Below are 18333 nucleotides of genomic sequence, written 5' to 3'. Positions count from 1 at the left end.
GAGCCCACACACTTTGCTTTGCACACATCCACAATGCATACTTTCATACACACAGAATTCTCTCCAGCATATACCATTCATTCATTTCTCCTTTACCTTTCTTTCCCGCTATTGGTTTTGATGAAAATTTCTAAAGGAGAGCTGAAGTGAGGCTTGCTTTCCACTTATGGATACTTCTTCCCAGAGGCCTTGCCACTCTGGAAAGCCAGTGGTCCCTCTCACAACAGCTGGTTGCCTGCAAGACTTCTCTTTATTCTACTCATCTATTACAGATTGTTAGCTTCCTGCTGCAAGCAGTAGTACTTAAGGATAAATACAGATAGTATTTGAGTTATGAAGGCAATTAAGCTGAAAATTTCCATTGTTAAACAATGTGATCATAAAGTGCAATATCATGTAGCCACATTACTTAGCAATGGCAATCCTGGCAGTTCCTGTTGCCATCATTAAGCAAGGACTTCACATGATCACCACAAAGAACAATCTCAAGCAAACAGGCTGGTAGGCAAGAGTTACTGGTGGGTTGATGCCTCAAAGTGCAGGTGGCTGCCATGGTTGGGCACCACAAAGAACAAGATCCCCATTCTGATGGGAGCTCCTTGGGAGAAACAAAAAATGGCAGCAGCAACTTGTGACTTCCTGCCAGCTTCCCCATTGACTTTGCTTATGGGAAGCCGGCAGGGAAGGTTGCAAATGGCAATTTTATGACTGTGAGATGCTGCAAACATCATTGTGAGCTGATTGCCAATTGCCCAAATTTCTTAGAGTCAGTTTGAATAGCGGGATGGGCAGCATATCAATTTAATAATATGTAAATCACAGTCATGGGACCACAGGACACTACACTGTCCTTGCAGCAGCTGCAATTTAAGAGCTGATTGTTAAATTCCCCTCATTCAGCACAGTCGTAACTTTGAACAGTTAGTGGACCTAACCCAAGGCCTGCTTCCTATGGAGAATGGCCTTCCTTGCCATTCTCCAATAAGCTGACCGACAGAACCCTGGATGTGATTCCCTGGCAGGCAGGAAGTAGTAGGTTGCTGCTTGTGGGAGGGGCTCCCCAATTCTCCAATGACTGCACCTGTGAGCCATAGATTGGTCTGCCATGAAATAAGGGCTGGCTTAATCTTAAACGTCTAAAATAAACTAAGTCTCTAAAACATATATTGCATCCAATTTTGTAGATTTATAATGCTTTTATATTTTAGCACTGAGATACTGTTTTGATTGTAGCCACAGAATTGATGTGGCCCAGGAGTCTTTGCTTAGTCTAGGACAGAACAGTACCATCCGGCACTGTTCTTGATCCTGCATTGGCTCCCAAATGCAGATTTACAATATCAGGGGTTAAACTAATTAGCAGTCTGAGTGGATAACATTTTTATACATCATCCCAAAAATAAGATAAAAGAAGAGTTTATATTATGCTACTTACTTTGGTAATGAAATGTCTGCAAGAAAACAACCAATCTCAGAGAGCACCAAGGACTCCTTGTATTATATTAAACCTGTGAATCCCATTGTGTAAACACAATGGTTATTGTTTCAGTAGAAAGATAGCATGTATCATCACGGCAGGGAAAGTGTGTAATCCAATTATTAATGGTCCTGTTATTGATGGGCCACTTTGAGGCTGCCATTCTTTGTTCTGATAGCTGATAGCCCTTTAAACAGAGGATGTTTCCTCTTGAGCAGAGCATATGTGATGGTGAACTTATGGCACGCGTGCTCTCTCTGTGGGCATGTGTGCCATCGCCAGCTGCTTTTCTGGTTTCCGATGCGCACATGTGCGCTGGCCAGCTGGTCTTCAGAGCACCTGAAAATGCCCCCCAAAACACCCCAAAAGGCAAAAAATGGATTTTCAGGCCGTTATTGGTAATTTTGGGAGGCTAAAAACAGCCTGAAAATGCTCCCAAAAAACCAGCCCAAAAGCAGGCATGTGCGTGCCGACCAGCTGGTCTTCGGGTTTCTGGTGCTCCAGCATGCACGCACACACACATGCACGCACACACACATGCATTCCAGTTTGGGCACTCGGTACCAAAAAGTTAGCCATCACTCCCCTAGATCTTATTCATATCAGGAGTAGGATCTACCCTACTATGCAAGTGGTTTCATTAACCATTTCAGCCATGTTATTTAACACATACTTCTAATCTTTAAAGGATCAAAGGTGTGCAATGTATGGTCTTTTGCATATTAATTTAACATAATGGCAAACCATACATGGAATAGCAATGTATATTAACATTTGCACAAATGTTGTTTGCATAAATGACTCCATTATGCATCTGTTCAAATTTTGATTGTGTAACCTTTGCAAATCTGCGGCTTATACCTTATTTCTTCCCTCTTTAGCTCTGTTAAGTGTTTGATGAAGTGAGATCCTTGTAGTCCTATCTGAATGATATATGTGGTCTATCTTCCATTGGTCCAGAATGCAGCTGCGCGAGCGATTGTGGGTGCACCCCGGTACACCCACGTTACACCTATCCTCCGCGAGCTGCACTGGCTACCTATTGGTCTCCGGATACGCTTCAGGGTGCTAGTTATTACTTATAAAGCCCTACACGGTATTTGACCTGGGTACTTGAGAGACCGCCTTCTGCCGATTACCTCCCACAGAGCCATTCGATCCCACAGATTAGGCCTCCTCCGTATTCCATCTGCCAGCCAATGTCGGCTGGCGACTACTCAGAGGAGGGCCTTCTCTGTGGCCCTTTGGAATGAGCTCCCCGTGGAGATTTGGACCCTCTCCACCCTTCAGGCCTTCCGGACGGCCGTGAAGACCTGGCTGTCCCAGCAAGCCTGGGGTTGAGTTCCCCCCCCCACTCGAATTTGCTGTGTCTGTTGTGCTTTTAAACTGTTTGTATTGTCTGATTGTCTTTGTCTTACTTTTTGTAATTTCCCCTCCCTTGGCTTTGTTCAGCCGCCCTGAGTCCCTTCAGGGAATAGGGCGGCCTACAAATTGAATCAAATCCAAATCCAAATCCATTAGCTCCAAGAGTAGATAGATATAGAAGTGACATTATGTTGGGCTCCTGAGCCTCGGGTTGGCGGGGAGATAACTTTTATATGATTACACAGTACATGTAGTCCTCAACTTACAACAGTTCATTTAGTGACCATTCAAAGTTACAGTGTCACTGAAAAAAGTGACCGATGACCATTTTGCACAGTTGCAACCTTTTCAGTATCCCCATGATCATGTGATCAAAATTCAGATGCTTAGCAACTGGTTTATACTTATGACCATTGCTGTGTCCCAAGGTCATGTGATCACTTTTTGCAACCTTTTAACAAGCAAAATCAATGGGGAAGCCAGATTCACTTAACAGCTGGGGTGCTAACTTATCAACTGCAGTAATTCATTTAACAACGGTAAGTTGGGGATTCATTTAACAACTGTGGCAAGAAAGGTTGTGAAATGGGGCAAAACTCACTTAATGTCTCACTTAATAACATAAATGTTGGGCTCAATTGCAGTCATAAGGTGGGGACTACCTATATGTACACAGAATGTAACAACCTTTTGCCTCTTTTTAAATGTCAGCCCTTAGTCATGCTAGGCAGTCCAGAAATGAGCTTGCAGTGTTCTTGGGTGCTTTACTTCCATGTAGTTACACAATAGATAAGATATGCTAAAAAGGCCATTTTCCGTTTTCTGTGATAGATACTGTATATACTCGAGTATAAGCCTAGTTTTTCAGCCCACTTTTTGGGCTGAAAAAAGCCGCCTCGGCTTATACTCGAGTCAGTGAAAAATTTGCCCGAAATGGAGGAGAAAAAAGGGCAGGGCCATGCCGCTGGGTGACACTCGTGAATGGCCCAGTGCCCCTGTGAGTTTCCCCTCCCTCTGTGTCAGTTTGCCGCGCAGCGCGCACCGCACCATCCCCCCTCCTCACGTTCTAATGTAATGCAGGGCTGTCTTACGATTCCCCTTCCTCCCCCTCCTGCCGCTCTGCAACGATGTCCCACCTCCTCCTTGTTATGGCAAGCAGCCACATAGCGATGTCCCACCTCCTCTGGTACAGTGATCCAATGATAGGAATCACTGTGCCGTGTGTCATAGGAGGCGGGACATCGCTCCTGCGGCTGCACGGGACATCATCATCACAGCGGGACATCATCATCATGAGGTGAGTGAAGTATTTCATTGAATACACCGCTAGTTTACTGTTTTTCTTTGAAATAAATATTCAAAAACATTATTGGTATCTATTTTTATTTTTGAAATTTACCGGTAGCTGCTGCATTTCCCACCCTAGGCTTATACTCGAGTCAATAACTTTTCCAGTTTTTTGTGGTAAAATTAGGTGCCTCGGCTTATATTCGTGTCGGCCTATACTCGAGTATATACGGTAAGTGATCCTTTCCTGGCCTGACTTCCTTGTTCTTTTTTGTTTAACTTTCTGAATAATTATAATGCTCTTTTGTGGTGCCAAAGTCTCTTCCACAAATGAGGAAAATTAAATAATGTATAAACCAATTCTGGGTGGAAGTTGAAGGCAGCGTCAATGCAGCCTCACCTTGGAATCATTCTGATAAACTTTTCACTGAAAACTTTTCTGTTATGATGCCAATTACTTTCCCTTTATTGTTCCCTGCCTTCCCCCTTTCTGTTTTACTTTCACACACACACACGCACACACGCACACACAAATGCTTGTGCCAAATTTCTCCTTCATATTATCTTCCTTTTCTGGATCCATATTTTCATGTGAAGTAACTGTTCGTTCTACATGTGACCAAAGATTCCTACTTTCCTTCCACTGTTCTCTTACTCACAATTAACTAGTTTGTTGGGGGAAAGACCTGTGAAATATTTTGCATATATGCCACTTGTCTCCCCTTTGCAATAAGCCCATGTTCTTGAAATAGAACTGGGTATATATAACGAAGAGGAAGACTAGGGGTGACATAGTAGCCATCATCCCATATTTGAGGGGCTATCACAGAGAAAAAGTGGGTTAACATATTCTCCAAAGCACCTGTGAGCAGGACATGAAGCAATGGATGGAAGCTTATGAAGGAGAGATCCAGTGTAAAACTTCCGGACAGTAAGAACAATTAATCAGTGGAAGAGATTGCTGCCAGAAGTTGTGGGTTGGAGGTTTTTAAAAAGAGATTGGACTGCCATTTGTCTGTAATGGTACAAGGTCTCCTGCTTGAGCAGGTAGTTGGAGTAGAAGACCTCAAGATCTCCTGTCTGTTAGAAAAGAGAGGAAGAATGGCTAGTTCCTAACCACAAGGATGCCAAAATGCATTTATAATCACAATGCAAGCATGTTTCTTTCATGCTAGCGTTGCAACCTCACATGCAAATACATCAGGGGTGTAGTTTATGTTGGGATGTCGTGCTGTGTGTTTCACACACACACACACACACACACACACCTTGTTCCTTCTATGGATGCCTATGAATGGATGGCGTAGCTTGGAAGATATCAAGGCTCGTTCCTGTAGTTGCTTCCTCTGAAGAAATGTACATCCCCTTTACAAGGTGCTCTTGGTTGAGCTCAACATATGCCACTTTCTTCAGATATACTTCTGTTTAAAGCAGAGTTCCTTAAACTTTATGTCATCATACTTTCTTTTAGCATAATCTTAATGTTTATACTTCTTCTCAATTCCAGACATCAAAATGAACATACACATGAACAGTGAAAACAATATGATGAAACTTTATTTATATTTTTAATAAAAACATTAAAAAATATTTACACTATTCTAAACTCTGTCTGAACCTAATGCGGTTACAGCCTCCAGTTTGGGATATCTTGGTTTAAGAAGAAGGAATCCGTGATGAAATGAGTTTTGTTTTTTCCCTAAAGGGAAGCAGGAGCTGCTATATCCATATAGATGAATTTTAAGTAGTGTATTATTTGTTTCTTGAATTTCTGGTAACTAATTATTCATGAAGTGTGTAGCTCCAGTAAATTTACTCATAAACTGTTTTTCTCTAACAATGTAACATAAACATAAGATATAAATGTAAGAGTTTCCTTTCCAAAGAAAAATGCTTGTTGATTTTTCCAATTTAGAAAAGAAATTTATAAAAGTATCAACTGGGCTTGTGAATGCTTTCTATGTGTATGTTTAAGTTTGGAAATGTTCCACAGGTTATCTACACGCAAATATGTACCTGCCATTCTCGTATCTTCTCACTTATTTTTTTTTAATAATTTATTTCAATTAAAAAAGGAGGACACGGAATGTGGCAAAGCCCCCAAACCCAGCATAACTTCATTTACAAGAATGCCTCTTAGGTATGCTTTAGAAATTGGTGGATGAGGATAGGTCAGTGGTCTGTTAAGAAGTTACCCTCTGCCAGAAAAAACAAAAAAATAAAAGGATCAGTTGAGATCGAGAAGTAAGATAGTAGGAGTAGGAGAAGGTGCTTTATGGGCTTGACCAGCACGTATGCAGATAACTGAACTTCCCTTGGCAGACATTTTAGATGAGTGCCCATAAATATGCTATAAATTCATGTAAATGTAAAAATTGGCTAAAAAAATTAGGAACCCTTGGTTTAGAGACTGATAACTTATCAATGCTCTGACCCAGAAGCAGCAGAGTGAGGGAGGAGAACTAGCTCTCTCCACCCTCCCAATTCTTTCATGTTCCACTTGAGGTGATTCAGTTTCCAGGAAAATCATTGCACAAAATTTGGGAATGAAAGCATTCTAGATATCTATTACAGCAGGGGTTCCCAACCCCCGGGCCATAGACCGGTACCCTATCTATGGCCTGTTAGGAACCAGGCTGCACAAGCAGTGGGCAAGCAAGCAAAGCTTCATCTGCACATGCTCAGGATCTAGGCTGCATGCGAACCCCCGCCCCCGGGGTCCATGGGAAAATTGTCTTCCACAAAATCAGTTCCTGGTGCCAGAAAGGTTGGGGACCGGTGTATTACAGCACAGTCCCACTAGGGAGAAGATCCTGAAGCAGTTTATATTTCAGTCGAGTTAGACCACGATGTGTGTCAGCCTTCAAATAAACCAGACAAGGAAACACAACAAAATGAACGAATTATATTTTATTGCAAGGCTAACTTAACAAAATCTTGCAAGTCTGAAGGCACACATTTTCTGCCTCCACTTTGAACGGCTTGATCCCTTAGGGTGGGTCCTTCCTAGGTTTCTCCCTCTGACCGTTAATCGATTGCTGCGCTCCTGCCTCTCTGGTCCGATTGTTTCCTAGGCAGCGCCTCTTCCCCTCTTTCCCCAATGTCATCCATTGACATTCCATTACAATTTGTCACCGGGCTTCTCTTTGCTCTGGTCACACAATGTTCCATGATAATTGAGGAGCGCCTGATGGACTTTCCCTGGAAGATGGCGTCCCAGTTCGTTAAGTAAATAAATGCATCTGTGCGTCTATTCTGGGCATGAATAGCCCCTTTGGAACATTTTATAGGTTTGCTTAAAAGAACAAGGATGACATGAAACATACATTTAGATAAGCTACTGCCAAAGGACTAGATATGAGATATGCTAACAAGAAGAAATTACCTGTTTTCTCAATTCACCCAGGAACTGTGACCTGTTTCTTCCCCTCTGCCCTAGTAATAATTCCTAATTGCCACCATTTACAAATGTCACAATTGTGTTACATTAGTAATACAATATCTCACATGCCTAGCAAATCTTCTAAGACTACTAAGTATTTTCTGCATTGCACCCTATGTTGAAGGAGGACTGTTTAACATTTTGGCTGATCATACAAGTGTTTGTAATAAAAGGAGGAACTGCTACATTGGGTCTGTTGAAATGGAAATGGGGAATGAGTTTTTTCTGTAGTTCCTGTTCAGATGGACTGCCCACTGGGCAGCCAGTTGGCTCAAACCAGTGTGTCAGTAAAATAACTTCTTAAAGTCTTTTTATTTCCAGAGGTGCCATATTTCAAATGTTTGAATAAGCTGTATTGGTCTAGGACGCTTCTATAAGAACAATGAAAACAGGCTGTTCTATCTTCCAAAGATATTAGGATAAAGGGTCTAATTATGAAAAAGAAATAACATTTATCTAAGGGACATTCCTGAACTTTTTCTGTGACTACAGAAAAACATTCTGTTTTTTAAAGAAACATTGATTGTTTTCTGCATTTAATAATACTATAAAACAAAATGCATCATATTCTGGCAGGTTACATAGTGTGTACGTGTGTGCATGCACATGCATAAATCTATATATATAAAAGTGGCTGTGTGTGTGTATGTCCGGCAAAACTCTGGAACGCCTCGAGCAATTTTGATCAAACTTGATACACAGATGACTTACTCTCTGGAAAAAAATACTGTGGGGGTAAGACATCCCTAACACCCCTCGGGTTGTGTGTTCTGTTAATATACAGCCTGTTGTGCCTTAAATGACTTCTTCTGTATTGCCATAAAATGGCTTCTACTGTACAGTGCAGTGGAGTTACCATGGTAACAGCTTCATAGTACTCCACAAGGGGGCTCCCTCTGGTAAGGGAGAAAATCCAACATTAGAAATTACATTTGGTCAAGACATTTTCCCCCTATAAATAAATACCTGGGCAATGCTGGATTATCAATTGGTACATAATAGAACATTCACTTAAGGAAGAAAAAACTTCCACTCATTCCCAGCATTCAGAATAATGTCTGAACAATAATAAAATGATAAAAATCTAGCATAATCAGCACTTCAACTAAGCAAGAAGAAAAGCAGCTTGAAATCAGTCATACCCACCTTCCTCATTTTTAAAAACAAAAAACTATCCTGTATCTTCTTTGTAAACCTTACGCCTTCTTTTCCCCCAAGGATTTATATTTTTTCTACCATATTATTTATTTTTGTTGGTTGCACAGTAAGCCAAATGTTTAGAGTGAAATGAATTTGGCATTTTTGTCAACCGAATTCTTCTCATGGACCTGGAATAGGCAGATGTTGTTTGATGGTGCTTAAGGTATCATTGCAAGATGTAACCTGTTCCAAGTAAAGCTACCTTTTGCCATTGACTGATAATTGTCAATACCTGTGGTGTTCAAGAGGGACACGGTGGCTCATTGGCAAAGACGCTGAGCTTGTCGATCAGAAAGGTCGGCAATTCGGCAGTTCGAATCCCTAGCACCATGTAATGGAGTGAGCAATTTGGCAGTTCGAATCCCTAGTGCCGCGTAATGGAGTGAGCTCTCATTACTTGTCCCAGCTTCTGCCAACCTAGCAGTACGAAAGCATGTAAAAATGCAAGTAGAAAAATAGGAACCACTTTTGGTGGGAAGGTAACAGTGTTCCGTGCGCCTTTTGCATTTAGTCGTTTAGCCACATGACCACAGAGATGTCTTCTGACAGCACAGGCTCTTTGGCTTTGAAATGGAGATGAGCACTGCCCCATAGAATCAGGAACAACTAGCACATATGTGCGAGGGGAACCTTTACCTTTACCTTATGGTGTTCAAGTGGTGCTCCAGGTTTTTTCAAATTGCACCCCAGGCACTGATTACCATTAGTACTATTTTTACTTTAGTTTCCCACAGTTGTTCTATTTCTATTTGTGGGTCTATGTAATTTGTGAATTTTCCCCAGTTCTTTCTCTTTTATTCTTCTGTCTCTAGGCAACTGCAACATCCGCTATCCATACTTTTTCTTATCAACAATTATTAAGTCTGGGGTGTTATGTGGTAGGTGCCTGTAGGTTTGAATTTTGGATCCCAGAGTACTTGAGCTTCTTCATTTTCTATGACTTTGTCTATTTTGTTCTTGCTTGCAGACAAATGGCAGTTCCAATGCATGTTGCTACTTTGTCATGCTGTTGTTTGTAGTCTATGCAATCTTCTTGTGGCAGCTAACTGCTGGTGCATTGCTTCTTTCACCTTCGTTGCAGAGACAACACTTATTGTTTGTTGCTATCTTCTAAATTTTGGGTTTATATAATTTGTTCTTAAGACTTGGTCTTTTGCAGCGCCATCTTTATTCAATTTTCTTGCTCTTATTCATTACTAGGTCTTGTTATCTGCTTGCCTATATTTTTTTATTATAAAAAAAGGTTTTATTTTTAGACAAACATAAAACATACAGACATAAACACACACAAAATAAAAATCCTTCTCCAATTACTTACAGTATGTCGATTGGTTACAAAACGTTTATGCTTTCTCACAATAGTCTTCACTTGCAATTTACATAAAGACTCATATCATCATTCTAATATATATGTATACAGTTGTTATGGTTATTAAACATTCATTTGCCTATAACTATTATTACATCCTTTTTATTTAAAGTATTCTGAATTTAAGATAAATTTATATTATGGCATTCTGAAATCATCCAATAGTATTACAGCTTTATATTCTATTCTATATAGAATTATTTATTTTTATAACAAAGCTTTGAAACATCCTCTCCATAGTCCTCACTTACAATTTATATAAAATGTCATACTATCAATCTAGTGTATATACATGCATTATTATCATTATTAATCATTTATTTAGCTATAACTATTATTACTTTATTTTATACATAATACTCTAAATTTAACTAAGTTTAACTTAATTTTTATTCTAACATTTCATTTCTCCATCCTGTATCCTTCCAGTAGTAGTGCAGTCCTATATCTCTTGCCATTTGTGGTATTTGTATTCTAATTATTTTCTTGATAAGTCTTATGTGGACTTCTCTTGGCACCTTGTTGTTCCTTGCATATCTTGTAAAAACTCAAAATCTGCCATCTGTTCCTTCCATCCGCTTGCCTTTAGTTATCACCGGTGCTTCTGCCAAAATTTCACTCATTGTTTCTGCCAAATCTTCTCCCTTTTCTTCTTTCATGTTTTGAACTTTGAGATAGGGTTCCAGTTTGTTAATCTCTCCTTTCAACATTCCACTCCTGTCGTTTCCAACCATGCTCGATTTGCTGTCAATATCAACAATTTTCTTATCACTTTGTTCATATTTTTCTTCAATTTTTTGAACTCTATTCTCAAATTTCATCATCATTTTATAAATATTCTCAACTCTTCCCTCTATTTTTTCTGTTTTTTGTTATATGTTCTCCATCCTCTTTTCAATGTTTTTTGTACTTATTTGTACTTTTTGAACTTCAAACATAATCATTTGCAATGTTAATTCTTTTTCTTCTTCATGATGCGCCATTCTTCCAGGTTATAAACACTGCCACTAAAACATCCAAAGCTTTTTGTTAAGTTTCAAACAAGTTCACTATAAACTTTCAAATCAAGGTTTTCTCCTTATTCCAGTCCAGCTATTGATAGTACTCCAGAAGAGCACCTGCATAAACAATCCGTACTCTTCCCACTATCCTTTTCAATAAACAAAATCAGGAGCTTTGAAGTATTAGATATAAGTCAAATGTTCAAAGAAATAAAAAAGGCAATGTTTCCATGCCTCCAGCCTCTAGATGGCAGTGTTGCTTCTTTTCCCTCTACCTCTACCCCTCTTTTTAAATTCCGGACTTAAGAAAAAAAAGGTGCTTAAAAGCAAACAATCCAGCCGAGCGTTGTAAAAAGAAAAGAAAGAAAATCATAATACATAAATATGAAAAAAGAGGAAAAATAGAAGAAGGAAAAAAGAAACCAGTTCAATTTAAAAAGTAAGAGGCATTTGTAAAAGTTCCATTCATAAAAAAAGCAAAATTAAAAAAAGATAACACACTAAGTTTAATTCAGGTTTAATTCACCGCTTGCTCTCTTCTGTCTTCAATTTTAATTTTACTCTGTCTTTTTGAGTGTTCTCTAATAGTAACATTTATCTCATCATTTCGACACACTCTCTCTTCTGCTTTTCTTCCATTCAGGGGCTGTCCCAACCTTCTGCAGCTTAATAGCTGCTTCTCTTTCTCCGGAAAAAAGAGCTTCTCCTGGATCAATCAGGGACTTTGCAATGTCCCTGAGATCAGCAGGAAGTGCCCTTCTCTATCACCGTCTCTATGGGATGGTTTAGGTCCAAAAGGACCATCCAGCAGCAGATATCGACAGCAGTCCTGGAACTCCAAGATTGCAAGTCGTGTCATAGCGACGTCAGCCCTGCCCTCTCGCCTATATTTTTTTAATGTACTGGCCAAGTAATATTTTATGTCTCTTTTGCATTCTTCACTTGATCTTTCTTGTAGGCCAGTTTGGTCTCTCCAGTAATCAATCAGCATTTGTGATACTGTAGCTTCCGTGCCTCTTCTTCAATGTCCTTTAGATATTCTTCCAATGCTCTTTTTTCTTCTTCAACTGTCTGATGTACTTGTAATATTCCACTTCCACTTATTTTTCTGACTAAGTAGAGTCTGTCAACATTGTTGCATGGATGAAGGACATGAGTCATTGTCATTATTTTTCTGCTTTCCTTATACAGGGCTTTTAGTTCTGCTTGAATCCTATTCACTGCCCCAGCTGCATCTAATGTCTGGAAATCCCCACATGTCAATTGAACTTCTAACCTTCTTCTTAAGTTCAGTGTGCTTGATGCCATCAGCTTGAAGTATGCCGAAGTATTTGTGGTGATTGTGTTCAGGTTCTTGATGGTATTTCCATAGGGCATCTTGATTCTTTCAGTTTGCTATTTTCCCCTCTTGATGGTAAGGGTGACATATTTCTCCAGTCCAAACTCCTTTGCAATATTTTGGCTATATATGTGGACAATATGAGCAACTATTCTATTTCAGATTGTGTTTTTCCATACAACTTCATATCATCTATGCAAAGTGATAGCTTGGCTGTTTTTGAGGTATGATAGCTATAACCTGACTTGTTCAGTATTGTTGACAGAAAAGTCAATGCAATAACAAACAGTAGTGGTGAGAATGAATTTCCTTGAAAGATTCCTGTCTTGATATTAGCCTCTCCTGATCCATCACCATTGACCCACAGCCATGATTTATGTTGAATTGTTAATCTTTCCACAAAGATTTGATGTTTCTACTGACCTCTGTTATTTCAAGCCACCTAATTATCTAATCATATAGCAGCAAGACAAATGCCTTCTTGTAATTAATCCAAGGAACATTCAAATTGGTCTTATTACTGATATTATTCTTCAACAAAACAATTCCAAATCAATCAAAAAAAGTTAGCCCGGTATCAAATGAGCAATTCAATATAACAGTAAGTTTAAAACAGTACCATGAATTTATACTGTATCTATGATTATTTAAAATAGGTGGTAACTTGGTGCTGACAGCCAAATATGAGTAGGCAACCACCGGACCCTGCACTAACCCATTAATCGAAGAAAAAGCTGTTTAACCACTTTAAAATCTCAAATGGCATTTCCAGGGATGAAAGGAACTGGTTCTAGAATTGTGTGGCCACATCTCTAAAGCTCAGATTCTGGATACCCTGATGCTAGAGAAGGACTCCACTAGTTTGGTCTCGTGGTTAAGGCAGAATTCTAGAAAGCAGAAGACTCTGAGTTCAAGTTCCACCTTAGCCATGGAAGCCAGTTGTGTGACCTTGGGCCAGTCATTTTGTCTCAGCCCAACTTACATCACAAAGTAGCCATTGTGGGGAAAATAGGAGGAGGAAGAGATATTGGATATGTTCACCACCTTGAGTTATTTGTAAAAATAATAAAGGGTAAATATAAATAATATATCTAAAAAGGTCTCCACTCAGAATAAATTAAATAATTGTATGGAGGGCCTGAATTATAGTAAAGGTAAAGGTATGTGCTAGTTGTTCTCGGTTCTAGGGGGTGGTGCTCATCTCCATTTCAAAGCCGAAGAGCCAGCACTGTCCGAAGACGTCTCCATGGTTATGTAGCCTGCATGACTAAACGCCAAAGGCGTTTAGTCAATCTTTCTGATTGACAAGCTCAGCGTCTTAGTCACTGAGCCACCACGTCCCTTTATTATAGTTACCAGCAATTTAAAATAGACTCTGCATTGTCTGCATTGAGACATGAAAACAATGGAGATGATCCAGAATAGCTCAAATGCCACTACTCTGATCTAAGAGCAAGGGACAGTAGGAGATTATTACAATAATCCAGGCACACAACAAGCAAGACACACACCAATAATGTTGCAGCATCCTCTGTCAAACAAACCAACCCTGCACCTAACAAATATCCATCAAGTGAAAATTAGAAAACCCTAATAAGATATTCCATCAACTGTTGATGGTAGGCTGTTATCAAGGCCACAAAGTACTAACAGCTGTGTAAATGTTATAATGAAGTTGAAAGCTTTGATCATGAATCAAGGGAATCAAGGGAAGAACATAAAAAGTGCACTAAATATTACAGAACCTTTGATGAGGGTGAATAAAAACATTCTTTGGATTGCAGGTTTATTATTATTTTTTCTGTTCCTGTCTCTGGTTTTGTTTTTGTCATCCTTGCTTTCATTTAAATTGCCATCTAATCAGTGGTGGGATTCAGCCAGTTCGCACCTATTCGGGAGAACTGGTTGTTAACTTTCTAAGCAGTTCAGAAAACAGGTTGTTGGAAGAAATCTCATTTTGTTTTTTCTCACATTACAGGGCTAATCCTGTAAGGGAGGCAGGAAGGAAACATTCTTGTGTTGTTTCTAGCCTAATCTTTATTGCCCTGATTACAGAAACTGTCTCTCCGGTTAACCCTTATTACATTGTAAGTCCATCGATGTGAGTAATGTTGAGTTGGCCATGCCCACACGGTCACATGACCACCAAGCCACGCCTACCCAGCTGGTCTTTAGGGCAAAGAACCGGTTGTTAAATTATTTGAATCCCACCACTGCATCTAATAAATAAATAAATGAATGGATACAATAATAATAATTAAAATAATAAAAAGAAAAGAAAACAAGAACAAACAAAAACCTTAAAGACTTGATGGACCACTGGGTCTTTTTCAGCTGTCAGTTTTCTATATTTCTGTTTCTGTGTTCCTTTACTCTTCATTTTGTCTATTGTTGCATTTTTTGCAGCAATTTTATTTGCAACCACCCAGAGCTGTTGGAGTTGAGCAACGTGCACATTTTAATCATCATCATAATCATCAGAGAAAGGAAAAACTAACTTCCAAATCCACCCCCAAACTTAACCCTCCTTGTGTAAATGATGTCATCCTAACATTGACCTTCTCCATCTTGGAAATGTTAAGTATGGATCCTGGTTTCCAGAGGGTATCCTTCCTTAATCTAATAGGAAAAAGACAGAGAATTTAGATCTGGCCAGCTAGGACATTGCATTCCAAACAGATCTGTGGTTGGGCAAAACAGAATGCCTCATTAAAGGGCTATTATTTCCTTGAACTGCCAGCAAGTGGAGGCACATGTTGTGCTGTTCTCATTGCCTCTCGTTATTCTGCCATAGGAACATTCTGAGGCCATCCTTGCTGATTTAAAATGGGACAAAGATTTGTCCTGATTTACGGGAAATGATTGGTGGAGTCCTCTGATTCATTTTGTTGTTGTTGTTATCGCCTCCCTTCGGGAGGGGTTCTTTCCCCCCGCTTTAAAGGCGGCGGTGGTGAGACCCCTCCTGAAGAGGCCATCTTTGGATACAGCCGTTTTAAATAACTATCGTCCAGTCTCCAACCTCCCCTTTGTGGGGAAGGTTGTTGAGAAAGTGGTGGCCTCTCAGCTCCGCGGTCCTTGGAGGAAACCGATTATCTAGATCCCTTTCAGTCGGGATTTAGGCCTGGCTACAGCACGGAAACTGCCTTGGTCGCACTGACTGATGATCTCTGGAGAGCCAGGGATGGGGGTCATGCCTCCGTCCTAGTGCTCCTTGACCTCTCAGCGGCCTTCGATACCATCGACCATGGTATCCTTCTGCGACAACTGCGGGAGGTGGGGGTGGGAGGCACCGTTCTACGGTGGTTCTCCTCCTACCTCTTGGACAGGTCGCAGTCGGTGTTGGTCGGAGGACAGAGATCGACCCCTAGGCCCCTGAATTATGGGGTGCCGCAGGGTTCGGTCCTGTCCCCACTCCTGTTTAATATCTACATGAAGCCGCTGGGTGAGATCATTCGACGGCACGGGATAAAATACCATCAGTATACGGATGATACACAGCTGTATCTGTCTGCCCCGTGCCAACTCAGTGAAGCGGTTGACGTGATGTGTCAGTGCCTCAAGGCTGTTAGGGTCTGGATGGTGGTTAACAAGCTTGCACTCAATCCGGATAAGACTGAGTGGCTGGTGTGTTTCCCTCCCACTAATTGGCCAAGTTTTCCATCTCTCAGGCTGGGAGGTCAAACAGTACGCCCCTCAGACAGGGTTCGCAATTTGGGTGTCCTCCTGGACCCACAGCTGACTTTTGAACACCACTTGTCGGCTGTGACCAGGGGGGCATTTGCCCAGGTTTGCCTGGTGCACCAGTTGCATCCCTACCTGAACCGGGAGGCCCTCACAACAGTCACTCGTGCCCTTGTGACCTCAAGACTGGACTACTGCAATGTGCTCTACATGGGGAAGCCCTTGAAGAGCATTCGGAGACTTCAGCTTGTCCAGAAAGCAGCCGCGCGAGCGATTGTGGGTGCACCTCAGTACACCCACGTTACACCTATCCTCCGCGAGCTGCACTGGCTGCCTATTGGTCTTCGGATACGCTTCAAGGCGCTAGTCATCACTTATAAAGCCCTTCATGGTATTGGACCTGGGTACTTGAGAGACCCCCTGCTGCCAATTACCTCCAATAGACCGATTAGATCCCACAGATTAGGCCTCCTCCGAATTCCATCCACTGGCCAATGCCGACTGGCGACCACCCGGAGGAGGGCCTTCTCTGTGGCTGCTCCGGCCCTCTGGAACGAGCTCCCCGTGGAGATTCAGACCCTCACCACCCTCCAGGCTTTCCGCAAAGCCCTCAAAACCTGGCTGTTCCGACAGGCCTGGGGCTGATGAGTTCCTGTCCCCGCTTGAATGGTGTGTCTGTTGAGTTGTTTTTAAAATTGTGGTATTGTTTGTCTATGTCTTTTTCCCCCCTATTTGTACCCCCTATCCCCCCCCTGACTTGGGTTGTGAGCCGCCCTGAGTCCCTTCTGGGAAAAGGGCGGCATAGAAATATAATAAATTCAATTCAATTCATTTGTCTTCTTATTAAGCATCACCTGCCAGTGGAAAAACAACCACTGTACTAAGCACTTTAATCTAGACTCAGGCAAGAAAAGGCAGGTGTTTATAATCACACATTTGTTTTTATTTATTTATTTGAGGTGTTTTGCATACTTCCTCAAACCACAGGGACTCTAAAGTTAGAGGTCCTAAACCTCGAGTTGTCAGTAGGATTATTTCTGGACATAGTTTAGTGCTCTTCTGAAGCTAAACTTGTGTTTAAAATTAATCTGACTTATGGGTAAACAGTGTGTTGGTCATCATAACATTAACAGATTTTTTAAAGAAATACAGGTTTAATACTCTTTCAAAAAAGCTCTAAACTATAATTGAGAGCACTGGCAGTGCAGAGTGCAGTATTGCAGACTACTTCTGCCGGCTGCCTGCAATTTGGCAGTTCCAATCTCACCAGGCTCAAGGTTGACTCAGACTTCCATCCTTCCAAAGTGGGTAAAATGTGGACCCAAATTTTTGTCATATTAACATTTTCTTTTATAAACTTTCTCCCCCTCCCTCTTCCCTTCCTCTCACAATTGTAGTTAATAAAATATATTATGAAAGAAACTGAATACTCATATGTTCTCATCAAAGCAAGCCTATAACAGACTTCATCTTCATTTTGGCAAACAATGACTTGATTGTAACTAGATTGATAGGTATGTCCTGGTCCAAAGCTGGGGGGGAGGGGTCTTCAAGTATATTTGCATCGTTCATATTTTGCACTCTGTTTTAAAATAGATTTAGACAGTGCAGAACCAACCATTTATTTCATGAATCAGCCCTGAATCCAAGTGTGACCCACAGGAAGCATCAGAGAAAAGCCCCTTTTCTGACGTTTCTATTGCCATCTCTGGCCACACTGAACCAGGAAACAGTGACAAACTACTGCGTAAACCTTACAAGACACCTCTTACTTTGATGGTTTGCTGTTGGCTCCCTCTTCTGGCCATTTTGTGGCATGTTCTTGGAATGACAGGATGTATAAACAGGATACAAAGGGTGGGAAGGGAGATTTGGATGGTATTCATTTATGGCAGTTCTGCTTGATAAAGAAATGCCTGTTTGTTTTTCAGTGCTGAGACAATATGTCACGCCCCTCTGCTCCTCCAAGCTATGAAGATCGAAATCCCCTCTATCCTCCACCAGGAGGAGGATATCCTGGATCTTATCCGCAACCACCACCCTATAGCGGTGGGTATCCTGAGCCTGGAGGCTACTCCCACCCAGGAGGGTATCCCCAGCCATTTCCTCCTGTGCCTGCAGCACCTATGAATTTTGGTAATGCTTAGTTTTTTCCTTCATTCTCTCTTGATA

At 41.0% G+C, this 18333-nt stretch overlaps 1 protein-coding gene across 3 annotated transcripts in view; it reads left to right on the top strand.

Annotated features, from left to right (window-relative positions):
• The window catches only part of LOC106549203 (protein lifeguard 3), a 50458-nt gene that overhangs the window by 18126 nt on the left and 13999 nt on the right, over positions 1 to 18333 (top strand). For all 3 annotated transcript variants that reach the window (XM_014066787.2, XM_014066789.2, XM_014066788.2), the window contains one exon: positions 18093 to 18297. In XM_014066787.2, the coding sequence (XP_013922262.1) occupies positions 18105 to 18297 (193 nt within the window). In that variant the 5' untranslated portion in view covers positions 18093 to 18104. The remainder of the gene's footprint in view (positions 1 to 18092; positions 18298 to 18333) is intronic.

Source organism: Thamnophis sirtalis, unplaced genomic scaffold, assembly GCF_051295495.1.
Source record: "Thamnophis sirtalis isolate CommonGarterSnake01/CBP01778 unplaced genomic scaffold, rThaSir2_p1.2 scaffold_1, whole genome shotgun sequence".
In the NCBI taxonomy this organism is placed as follows: Eukaryota; Metazoa; Chordata; class Lepidosauria; order Squamata; family Natricidae; genus Thamnophis; species Thamnophis sirtalis.
This window is presented reverse-complemented; position numbering and strand designations above follow the sequence as displayed.